The sequence below is a fragment of the Odontomachus brunneus genome, unplaced genomic scaffold, assembly GCF_010583005.1.
Source record: "Odontomachus brunneus isolate Ranch 3 - 2012 unplaced genomic scaffold, Obru_v1 Obru_scaffold_009, whole genome shotgun sequence".
NCBI classification, from domain to species: Eukaryota; Metazoa; Arthropoda; class Insecta; order Hymenoptera; family Formicidae; genus Odontomachus; species Odontomachus brunneus.
Genome location: NW_022639459.1, coordinates 1,814,903 through 1,827,563, shown reverse-complemented (window position 1 = coordinate 1,827,563; position 12,661 = coordinate 1,814,903). Strand labels below are relative to the sequence as shown.

The window sequence follows — 12,661 nt, the reverse complement described above, 5'->3', positions numbered from 1 at the left end:
ATATATATATATATATATATATATATATATATATATATATATATATCATTAAATCATGTAAAATATATCTCAAGTGTTCCCTACGACTCTGTATGAATGTGTGCCTGATCTCATCATCAAGATCTCGGTGGCCTGGTCACACGTCCCACTGCATTTACAAAACCAGATCAAGTGACCCTATGTGTTTTATGAACCTTTTTTTAACTTCTTGAAGGAAAATACTAAATGTTAGATTCTTTACACGTGCAAGCAGATTATCATTGGTATTATTGTATCATCGAATTGTGTACATGTATATTTGTATATAGCATTGTATGAAATGGGAACGTTGAACTTTGTCATAACTTTGTTTCCCGATTTTTCAATCGCTTTGAAGCAATCTGCTAGAGGAGAAATGTATGCAGCAGGCACACATAGCATGCAAGAGTCTTATCTTACGTTAACATAATCTTCTTACAATGATTAAAGAGAGAGTCGACTAATGTTCTGGTTTTGTGTGCAGTGGGTGTCTGACGGATCTCCTACCCATAGCAGCACGCCAGTGAAGATAGACAGTGCTCTACAATTTGTACCGAAGAATACCAATCCAAAGGAGTTCAAACAAATACAGCAGCAGGTAAGCGCAAACGTATTACAGATTACATCCGTATTATCTATTTCGTTTCTGTATCCTTTCTATATAGAATTACGCAACTTTCTCAGTTTGTCTAAATGGAGACGTACAAGTTCGATACACTTTTTTATCTTTTTGATAGATTAAAGATTACCGGCGAGCTGACAAGATATCAGCTGGTCCCCAATCTCATATATTAGAAGGTGTTTCATGGGAGGAAGCTAAGAAAATGCAGGTATATCAACTTAATACTCACCGTATTTTAAAATTAAATTTAATATGAATTAGATATCAAGTAGAATATCGATTAGGAGGATTTACCGCATTTTTAACACTTTATATTCAACAAAAAGAGTGTAGCTCTTTATCCAATCAATTATTACTAATTTAAGTTAAAACATAGTAACATAAAATTTGCAATATTTATAGTAACTTTTTGTCTGTATTGTAAGCCCCGGGAACGAATACGTATTTTATTATTAACGTATGTTCGTTGCTCACAAGGACGCGACGATTAGTGGTACCGGAGAACAAGTAGTCTTAGTAGGAGCCGCTAGCAAAGGTATTATACAGCGTGGTTTCCAACACAATGCGATGGTATACAAGACACCTTATGCCAAAAATCCCTTCGACGCCGTGACGGATCAAGAATTGGATCAATATAAGAGAGATATCGAGCGCAAACAGAAGGGAGATCCCTGTGAGTGCGATTCGCCGGTGTTTCATTCAGTATTTCTAGTATTATTATCTAATATCCATCTAGTATTTCTAGTCAGTTTTCTATCTTTCAATATTTCTCGTATCTGCATGCATCCATGTACTTCCCGTATCTTAGAATCGCGGGTTCACTTTAACGTTTAGCCGACGTTTTGCCGCGGAACCATTAATATCACCTGTTTATTTTGTAATTAGACGATGAGTCACAATCAGAATCCGAGGCCTTGTCGTCCTTTAACATCAGTCGCGCGACGCATGAATCCAGCACTGCCAAGAGTCCTATTCAGTCACCGGTTTCTGTTACTTCGGAAACGGAGGAGGAGAGTAGAGACGGTAAATCTATGTATACTAATGGGATCTTATGGGGGGTGTCCATATGTATCATATGACCATATTCTACCTACCTAATATAGCAATGAACCTTTATTTTCTACGTCATTAACGAACACTCGCGTACTCCTTTGCTACAGAACCCCGAGTATTGCGAATAGAAACGAAACAAGTGCCTGCGCCGAGTCAACCCGAAGTCGTGTTGAGCGACGGTAAGTCTTTTCTTTTCCTTCATTTCGTCCTAAATAACGTTTCCCCACCAATCTAAACAAATGATTGATGAGTGGTATAGTAGCGCGTCACATAAAACGTTTACATTAGTTTGATCCCGACTCTTGCATGATCGTAATACTTGCAACTGATTCGCATGATATTCGCATCTCCACACTTTCACGACATAACTTTCTCCGCAAGTTATTAGAATAGAGCACGTTTGTACTTATAAGTATACAATGATTGCATTGCACATGCAGATACATCTCGCTAATTGTGCATGTGTTAATCGGTATTTGTGTATTGTAATGATATAAACCCTCGATAGTCAAGAAAATGCGAATTTCACTTACATCTGTCCACGAACAGGTGAGTGTGCATATGCGTGTGAGCGTGTATTGTATGCGAGAATTGATTTGTAGCATTTTTCACGTCGAAAGAACCTTCTTAATTTATCTATCACGCGATACTCCACTTCTTAATATATCTCTACTAATTAATATCGCGTGTTTAAAGTCATCAAGTCCGTCGTTACACCTGTCGGTATAAATCCCGTGGCAATAAGAGGTACTATGTACGCACAGCATTATTATGTACAACGGTTCTCTCACGAGAAGCGTCTTATTGGTAGACGGATGTGAATCGTACACGTATTTATTTTTGATGCACAGTGCATGATGCTACTACAGAGTTCCTCAATGAGATGCGCCGCAGCAGAACGATCGAGCAACAAAGCGATTACAAAGGAGGTGAGTGATTCGCCGTGTAATATACACTTCTGAAGATCGTGCACATTACATTTCGCTACCTTTCATTATTTTTTCCTGTATAAGGGATACACCCACTGTGCGCGATTATAATCACACGAATCGCGCACACGTTCCTCTCATTTTAATCTCACCACTAGAGATACGTATGCAAACGCATCGAATTTGCCGTTACTTTTGCCTACATATGTCTAGTGCGAACTTACGAAAGCTTACTCGTCTCCTTTCGCCACTCGAAATAACAACGATCGCAAACGCTTGCACCGATAATCACTGATTATATGACAGCACTCTTTTCGCTTCTTCTTTCTTCCGACGTGATGAAACAAGCTTTGAAAACCGCATGTGTTTCTGCTTGATCCGTGATGCGCTTTTGTGTTGTGCTCTTTCTAACTGAAGGGAACATTGAATGACAACGAACTTGCCTTATAATACTATTATTTTTCATTTAATTGTCTCAAGTCTTGGCAAAACTTTTTTTCTATGTTTCGCTTCGATCATACAATAATAGCGACGGTGAGTAGTAACTTTTCCCGGCATGAAAAGAACAGCATATCGTGATAACGTATTTCTAGCATAAATTCAAAGAGACGCAACGGTAAGGTGAAGTAGCGCTTCGATTAGTGATAGCTGAAGCGCGCTAAGAGTGCCTCTATTTCGAGCACAGCGTAAGCGACGAAGAAGACTCGTGCGGCTGAGAGTATCCGAGATCGTGAACGTTCTCCGTTTCTACAAAGAACGAGATGGACGAGCACCGATCCGTCGTTTGTCGAAACTTAGTCTGAGATATTTTTGGACATAATGCTTGCAGATTGCGAACTATCCAGCAGTTACAGCAGCGCGAGCAGCGAACGAATGCGAATGCTTTGTATTGAGCAACAGTTCTGCGAGTCCCTTTACCATCCTCTTCATTTAGAGAACGTCAGAATTACGACGACCGCCGAACGAAAGAAACCTGTTCTAATTACGTGCTCAAGAACGCTCGCTGACGACCAAAGCACCGAGTCACAATCGATCGACGAGTTCTTCAAGTCGCGTTACGAGAAGAGACGGCAATTTTTCCGAGACTTGGAGGACCAGCAAGCAGTGGTGAGATCGACTACGTTGTCGGAAGTGGTAAGAACGAATAACGATGAAGATATACGCGAGCAAAATTCCACGGTGAAGCCAAGTGAAGAAACGCATCTTCATCATGTAAAAATGTATGACGCTCATGGGGCAAGTACGAATCTGAAAGAACTGAAGAAAGAATCAAATGATGAGATGTGTTCGAGCAACGTCACAATATATCCTGTTGAATGGAAGAATATAACGCAAGCAGCTTCCGTTAAAGTAGTTAACGTGAAGGAAACTGAGCAAAGTTCCTACGACATCGCTACATCCCGCACAAATGGCGATAATCAAGTCGAGGATAAGACGAAACACCACGAAGAGATCGAATATCGTAACTCGTCGGTCGAGGAAGCCGTTCCTGTGGTGAAGCAATCTCAAACAATTCCAGAAAACAACGAGGAAAGTAACGTTTCTATAGGTGCAACATTCGACGTGGCTAAGGAACAGCAACAGACGATAATGACGGCGGAAGAAGTAACACTTATACACATCTACCAACCATTTCAAAAAGATAATAACAATGAAGAGAATTTACAGCCGTTAAATGATATACTATCCGACAACTACTCCGACAAACACCCCGTTAGTCATGACGAATGCCACGAAAATGCTGATGTTGTGGCAGATAAAGATAAAGAAACGTCGAATGAAGAAACAAATGACAATGTTGCGCTGAAGAAGCGAAATATTCGATCCTGGGTCGAGAGTTCCATGTGTGAGAACGAATGTTCACACAATAAAGAGACCAGCACATATGAATCGCATGATAAGGCTCTCGTGAAGATAACCAAGAGCGTCGACGAGAATATCGTCTCGTCCAGGACAGATTTGAACGCTCTGTCTAACACCAACGCGAATAACTCCTCATCGAAAATAGAGTTGGACGACGAATCTGACACGCTCGAGTGGTATTACGACGATATCGTGAAGATGGTCGAGAACATGGACGCGAATATCGCCACGTCGAGAACAGAGCTAGACGCGTTACCCAACACCGGCATCTGCACTAAGTATAATTTGGATTCGACGAATATGAGTCTCATTTACAGTCTAACTCCGTCCATAGTCATCGACGAGGAAGGGAGCAGCAACGAGGACGATACGTCGCGAGACTTGGCGGAACGTTCTTCGGACTGGAACTCCGACGCGACCAAGAGCGACGCCAGCGACGCGTTGGGCGACTACATATGGATGGAATCGATAGATCTGAACGCGAAGCCGTTGGATTGTCCGTGCGATCGCGAAGCAGCGAGCGACAGCAGCAGCTACGAGCTGGAGCAGCCGGAGTTAGAGAAGCACTCCACGAGCTCTGGCTCCGACATACTCGAGTTGCCGAGCCACACGGTTCTCGAGCTGTCGGAGATCGACGGCAAAGTGTTCCACAACGGAATCAACGAGTCCACTAACGAGATCATCGCTGATCTTAACGCTTCCGACGAGACGACGCGCTACGACGCTCTGCAGATCGCACGGTGCATCGTCGCCGAGATCACCGAGTGCGTTTATGTCCTCTCGTACTTTGACTCCTCCATCTACAACCTCGGCCTCGTGAGGGAAGTCGTGCGCTACTTGCTTGACAATTACCAATACGAGTGTTCGTTACTGACAGACGGGTGTCTTCCTGACCAAACGTGCGTGTCAAGTAACAATATGACGATGAGCACAATTGCTGACGATGACAACGATGACGACAGCATTTGCCAGATGAAGGGCTTCTTGGGAAACTCGTCACCGAATCCCCATCGCGACGATCAAAGCGAGACGCGCCAGCAAGAGAATTCATCTTCCGCAGTGATCGAATTCTGCACCGTGGCGAGAAGACTGCCGATCGTCGCCCCCGACGACGAAACCCTGGAGTTGAACTTCCGCGTGGTCAAGGCCGCAACGGACAGAAGTGCCAACAATTGGCTGAACACTCCGGCAATCGGCCGTGTGGAGAACTCGATTCACCGTGTGGATCATGATCTGCTGATAAGCGCCAAGAATCTCAACAAGAGCAGTCACAAAAGAAACGTGGTAGTGATGAGGTCGGACATCAAGATATGCGATTGGTGCGAGAGTTGCTCTTGCTGCTGCGGAGAAGATGACTCGATAATCTCGGAAACCAATCGTTTGACGCCTATAGACGAGGAACCGAACGAAGCAACGTACGAGCACGTCGACGATTGCCCCACGTCTACTTTGCTGGAGAACTCGAACGATGACAACTTGTCGTGTCAACTGAAAGTTCACTTGGTCGACGAGAACAGTGGGAATCCCGCGAGAAAGACCATGTCTCTCGACGACACCTACACGATTTCCGAGTACAGCGATAACGACGAGAGAAGCGATCCTCGGGAACCTTGCGACGATATTTGGGACTCTGTAGATTGCATGTCGTGTTCGTATGACACTAAAGAATTCATACGCTTGGAAAAGACCATCGTGGAGGGCTCGCGACTGAACGCGTAGCTGATACTATGCTGATCGCTCGGATTATTGAATATTCACCTTAACTTCGCGATTGATCAGTTAAACCGCCAAACACGAGATGTCGGTCTTTGCTGATCAAATTGGGAAGGAAGCATTTTAACGATCGATTTAACGGCATACGCTTCTGCTCGTTGACGAGCTTAATACGCGCATGCAGCTTAATTCATCTTAAATTGTCGATGGTGGATGTTTTATTATTCATTATTATTCATACTTCAAATATGTAATATTATTATATACCGCGTAAAGTGCCGGGAAGTTTGCACTAGATTGTAATATTCGTCGATTTTCTTCAATTTTCTTTTCTTCATAATCAATTCTAACGTCCGTGTTTACGTACCAACAAAGCACGTTTTCTGTGCGACTAACTTTATGTAAACAGGACGAAGCATATCTTAATTCGAGAAGAAAATGTTCACTATTTTTATAGTGCGAATCAGCACATAAAAAATGTTATTTTTATTTACTTCAGGTCTCTTATTATTTTTTAGTTTTTCTTTTTTCCTTAGAGTTTTGTTGCTCAGAGACCAAAGATTTGAGACCAAAGATATCAAGAAGACTAAAGATGTTAGTTTTAATTTCTTAGTTTATTTTATGTATGCTCTTTTGTCTAGTTAACGAGAGTTCATCCGATAAAATTGCGTTATACACTCTTACATCACTCTCTAATAACAATATCATATTTTAGTGTTAAGCGCTCCACAAATACTTATAATTTATATATGTTCCTATAATATTTATATATTTTCCTAAATGTGTACACCTGTCGCACGCAGTTTTGACGCACGTTTGGTGACATAAAAGTTGGCACATAACGCTTTTCGTCACTTTTCTATATCGATCTATATTCTGATCTGCATTAATCCTCATCATTATCCCGCTATCTCCTCGACGTATCCTTCCTGCAAACTGAGAATGATTGATGCTAAGGATGTTGCTTGGGAATATTGATCTTCCATAACAAATCCAAGAATCAATATCTGGCTCCGACAATCATCGTTTTCCTGAAGGTAAGGTGTTTCTTTTCTCTCTCTCTCTCTCTCTCTCTCTCTCTCGCTTTTCTTCATCTCAGTATGTAATTATATGTAATTTACCGTCGTCTAAGCTCAAGACGAGTAATTTCAATACCTTGACTCGCGGATCACTACGGGAAACACACTGAGAAAATGATACTAGAAAATTTATTCGTGGCATACAGTTTATTTCTATGAGATAAAGATTATTTCTGCAAAATTTAAATAAATTTTGAATAAAAATCCGAGTATCTCACCGAAATAATCTTTTACCCCACAGATAAATTTTCAAATGTTTTCGCGGTGTACGATTGTATGTTGCCTTATGCATTTGTTTCGTCGCTTCTTATTACAATCGAGAAAGATCTCGGAGATACGCGTAATCATCAATGCATTTTTTATGTTCTAGGAGAAAATACTGTAAACGGCGATCACTCGGACGCTCATCACAGCACTTTCTCGCAAAGTAGCAAGGAGGTTTGTAGCAATACTTTTCACATTAGAGTCACCGCACGATGTACTACATGTACCATATGCGGGGAGCCGGACTGTCGCGTTAATTTCTCACATGTTTTCATCCTGTGTGCGTATACCTTAATCTAATTCTGAAACAAAGACGGACGTACGATCAATTGGAGATGAACAGAAAGACGGACGTAATTAGCTGAGTTATTGGCAATATATGTGGGTAAACAGTGTCTCTCACACACACACACGTACGTGTATTTCGAATCCAAGTGCGAGGGCGCAAAAGCGAGAAACGGAGTTTTGCATTACACTGAGAAGAGAAATCGATCGATCGCGTTTATTATCCTTCGCGTAACGCGAGGTAACAGACTCGCACTGATCTCCGCATATGTACGTCACTTTCACACCTTACACTGTGTCACACTTCTGATGCATTCGTACGAAACTGGGAACGCTATTTTCAGTGGGAAGTAAGGCGCGTATGAATAGTTGTTACTTGAAGCTCGTCTCTCAGATTTGAATTCGGAGTTAGATGAGAGTTTTCCGGTTAAATCGCGATTGCAAATGTAAATGTCACATCATTGCAATTCAACTGAGGAACTTGGATCTAACTCTGAATAAACATTTCTCTGAGCATCTCTCATCTCAGATAACACAGAAATAAATCTATGAATGTTTTACAAGTACTCCTTACGAATATTTGTGCATTCAACAAATTGTACTAAAAACATTATTATATGTTCATAATACGTTCATCCGAAATAGTATATCCGAATAACTCATCTATAAACATGTGCATAGAATATTTAGAAGTTAATTATTGATTTTATTCTTTCAATTATAAAAAGATCATATTTGAGTATTTCATTGTTTCATTTGTTTTATTACTAAATTATAATAAGTGCGTATTATTTGGAAGATTTGGAACCAGTGGCGTAGCCAGAGAGGCTGAAGAGCTGCAGCCTCCTCCCAAAATTAATTTTCTGAGTTACGCTAAGTGTAAGAAAAATTTTTTCGAATGATCTTTTTTTGTTCGTTAAAAATAAAAAATGCAGCCCCCGAAACTTTTTTCTGGCTACTGTTTGGCTTGTTTTACACTTTTCAGTTACATGCATTGCACATGCACAATAAATAACACTTACGAATATTCTATAAGAACATTCTTTTCTACTATAAATATACGAATCTGTCTATAATTTTGTACATATATTCATAGATTATCTGATTCGAAATTAAGGCAAATTTTTTACGAGTTCTTCTAAACAAATGAATAAAGATAGCAATATAAAGTTTTGACTATGCTATTTATCAATGTCTTAAATATAAAATATTTAAGAGAAAGATTAAGAAATTCAGGTTTATCTATGTTGAATGCAATGTCACCGAACACTGATGGATATTACAGCATATATAATAATCTAAAACAAATAAGATAAGAAAATTTAAAAATTGTATTAAAATTGCTGGAGGATGAATCTGAATTCTTTGAAAAATTTTCAAAAATTTTCCAGAACACTATATAAAAAAAGAGAGAGTAAAAATAACTTGTAACTTTAAAGTGTCGTCATTTTGTTAACTTTCGACATGCTGTATATAACAAAGGTTCATCCTCTAGCAAATTTAATACAGTTCTTAAATTTTCTCTCCCATTTGCTTCAGGTTGTTACACGAGCTATAATCTTCATTAGTTAGAGACATCCAACGACACTGCGCTCAACGCAAAAAACTTGGACGACAAAATTTCAATTTATTTTTAATAGAAAAATAATTTTTTATGCTTGAAACAATGGTAAATTGATCAAAATCCAATATTGATATATTTATATTTCTTTGAAAAAAATCCTAGAAACTTATTACTTATTTTTTTTGGTTACCAAAATCTCCCCTTAAGAACGTTTATATTTCGTGAGAATATTCATAAAACGTTTTGTGCTATCTCTGAGATGAAACAAGTTTCAGATGACAACTATTGTATGGGTCTAAGACACTTTCCGAGATGATACATCACATATAAAAATCGTCATGGAACATAAAATCTGTTTCGAGCGAATTGTCGCTTTGCGCCTTGCATTGATCTCTTACATTAATTTCACTGTTACATCTATATACAGCGCTCATATATACAAGGCATATATAGTCGTTCGCATATAGACTCGCTTCTACAAATGTTTCCCATTGTCTCGGCTTGCATGCGATCGGATAAGTCGGCGATAGAACGATTTAGACGAGAGAAATCCGCCACTCTCTCCCTCTCTCTATGCATGTGCATGCAGAAAGGTTTATGGTTACGGTTGGGACCTTCCGTGTTAAGGGTTCCATGTCGCAGGATGTGAGCGTTAGCGAGGAGTCGCCAAAGAAGGAAAAGAAGAAGAAGAAGGGCCTTAGAACGCCGTCCTTCCTCAAAAAGAAGAAGGAGAAGAAGAAGTCGGTCGAGGCGTAGGTAGTCCTAGCTCAGGTATGTAAGCGGCGCGACGCCGCTCTTGTATTCTCACTCACTCTTATATTCTCTCGATCACTCACACGAACCGGTGTTACACGAGGAGTACTTAGAGATTCGTCGAGAACGGACACAATTTTACCTGCGTGTCTATTGAATGCGATTTTCATAAGCGTTGTTATGCTTACTCTAGCGTCTTTTACAATCCACAGATCGATCGTACGGCCGAACGAGTCGCTGTCTCGTCTTTATTTCTTTATAATAATCTCTGTTCACGGGAAGAAAATAAAATTGTTACTAAATTAAATTCAACATCAAGTCTAATAACGAAATTAAATTCTGTCACACAAATGTTACTTTTATGTGCGAGTAACAAATTTAAGTAACAAGATTAAATTTTGTTACGAGTGTTGTGTTATATTTTTGTGCCATCACGACAGTATTTTTGCCTAACAATAGATAATAAGTTTTTTTAAAATATAATAATGAAGAGTCGCGGAAGATAATAAATATTTGTTATTGTATAGTTTTATGTATACAAGTGTCTTTTTTGCGCGTATTCTCAAGTACAAAGTGAACAATGTATCGCTTCTTTTTCGACGAATGATGGGGAGCCTCGGCGACTCGCTCGCTCGATCGATCGTTTCAGTCGACACACTCCTCTCGTGGATGGTTAATCCGTTGATCCCGACGATGTCGCAGAAGGTAGGAAGGAGCAGCAACCCCTTTCTTTCTCACATTAGACGGGCTGTCGCTAAATCTCATGCAGATAGATGCATCGAAGAGCGATCATGTACACACTTTTATTTACTTCAAATAGAATCACACTCGCGCGAAATGTCTAGAGAAGATATTCTCGAATACTAATTGCCGACTACACACACGATATGCGATAAGACACGAACACGTTAACATCGACTGACGCTGAGCTAATCTATATTTGCAGACACTGCCACAAGCAAAAGCTTATCGTAAATAATAAAATGAACATTCAAGTTAAACTGTCAAGATCGAAGCGAGTTCGGTTTTAAAACAGAGGACGAAATTCCGAGTACAGACGAAGCACACACACACAGACGAATGCCGGAAGATGAGAAAGAAAAAAAAAAAGAAAGAAACAGACAAACGAAAGAAGAAGAACGGACTTACGCGAATAATCGAAGCGAACGAGCAACAATCACAGCATCTTTCCAGGACTCAAGACTGCCATCGCATTACGTCTACGATAAGGAAACTATATTGTACTGTTAATGTTTTTACGTTTTTAATTTGTTAAGCGTCGCGCTAATGTATTTAATCCGCTAATTTAATTTTGCCTCTCCTACCCCGTTTGTGTGTAACGCAATAAAGAGTTACATATGCATACTTTGCGACGGAGACAGATAGAGAGGCGTCACCATTGCCGTCTTCGTCGTCTTAATCGCCGTTGTTGACGCCGTTTGCCATCGTCGTCGTCGACGTTGTCGTCGTCGTCGTCGTCGCCGTCGTCGTCGTCGTTGTTGCCGTCGTCGTCGTCGCCGTCGCCGTCGCCGTCATTATTATCTTCTTCTTCTTCACTGTCATCATCAGCCGTTATCGTTATCATTGCTATCATTCTTCTCGCTGCCGTCACCACGACTATCGCAATCCACCCTCGTCGTCGTTGTTGCTATTATGGTCGTCGCTATTCGCTTCAGCTCTATATTTTCTCGTCGCGAAATTGTCTCTATTCTTCTATCGCAACTCTGACGAATGTGATCTTCGTCGAAAGATTCGCGGATTCCACTCGGCGACACAGACGGCTTCACCACGAAGAAAAATGAAAAGTTAGAAAATTTATGCGGGCAGAAGAGCGCCCTCGCGTTTGACAAAATCTCTCTTAAAATCCGACGTGCGAGACAAACGAAAGGGAAAGAGTCCTGCTGGAAAAAAAAAAAAATATATATATATATATATACGCGGAAGTCGCGTCCGCGCTGCGACACGCAAAAAAATGTCAGCATTGAGGAAATAAAGAAAAAAACCCCTCGATAGAATCGTCTCTTCTTCTCTCGGCATAGCACTCGTATTCGATATATCGTATAAAGTAATTTGTAACATATGGTACGCCGTTGATTATGATTGTTATCGGATTGAAACCTCTTTGTTACCATAACTATATAGGTTGATGTTGATATCAACGCAAATTCAAATAAAATGAAGTAACGCCGACAAGTAAGTCACACATACACACACACACACCCACGAGGATACATTAATTAGCTTACACCGAGACAAACTAAGAAAGGCGATCGGTAATACTTTATGCGAAAACACAGTAAAGTAAAATAAAGTACTATATCGGACCCAAACAGAAGTGCCAGTGGAATCAAGGGTACGACGCAATGTGTGATAGCGAATTCTCGACGTGCACTTCTCCCCCCTCCCCCCATTATTCTCAGCGTAACGAAATCGTTCGGAAATTGCAAATTGAAATTTATCATAAGGATATATACTCGTTGCGTGTAAATATGGAAAGTAGAGAGCACGGTAATGTTTC

The 12,661-nt window shown here is 40.4% G+C and overlaps 1 protein-coding gene across 12 annotated transcripts in view; it reads left to right on the top strand.

Moving 5' to 3' along the window:
* Positions 1 to 12,061, top strand: part of LOC116840397 (protein hu-li tai shao) — a 27,392-nt gene extending 15,331 nt beyond the window's left edge. For 4 of the 12 annotated variants that reach the window (XM_032807049.1, XM_032807047.1, XM_032807048.1 and 1 more), the window contains exons 8-14: positions 503 to 616; positions 756 to 848; positions 1,118 to 1,313; positions 1,526 to 1,663; positions 1,801 to 1,872; positions 2,545 to 2,622; positions 3,452 to 7,236. In XM_032807049.1, coding sequence (XP_032662940.1) covers positions 503 to 616; positions 756 to 848; positions 1,118 to 1,313; positions 1,526 to 1,663; positions 1,801 to 1,872; positions 2,545 to 2,622; positions 3,452 to 6,204 — 3,444 coding nt within the window. In that variant the 3' untranslated portion in view covers positions 6,205 to 7,236. Of the gene's footprint in view, positions 1 to 502; positions 617 to 755; positions 849 to 1,117; positions 1,314 to 1,525; positions 1,664 to 1,800; positions 1,873 to 2,544; positions 2,623 to 3,451; positions 7,237 to 7,647; positions 7,716 to 10,017; positions 10,162 to 10,355 lie in introns of those variants that run through there. The other 8 variants (XR_004377342.1, XR_004377341.1, XM_032807054.1 and 5 more) reach the window with 8 other exon arrangements.
* Positions 12,062 to 12,661: the final 600 nt, after the last annotated feature.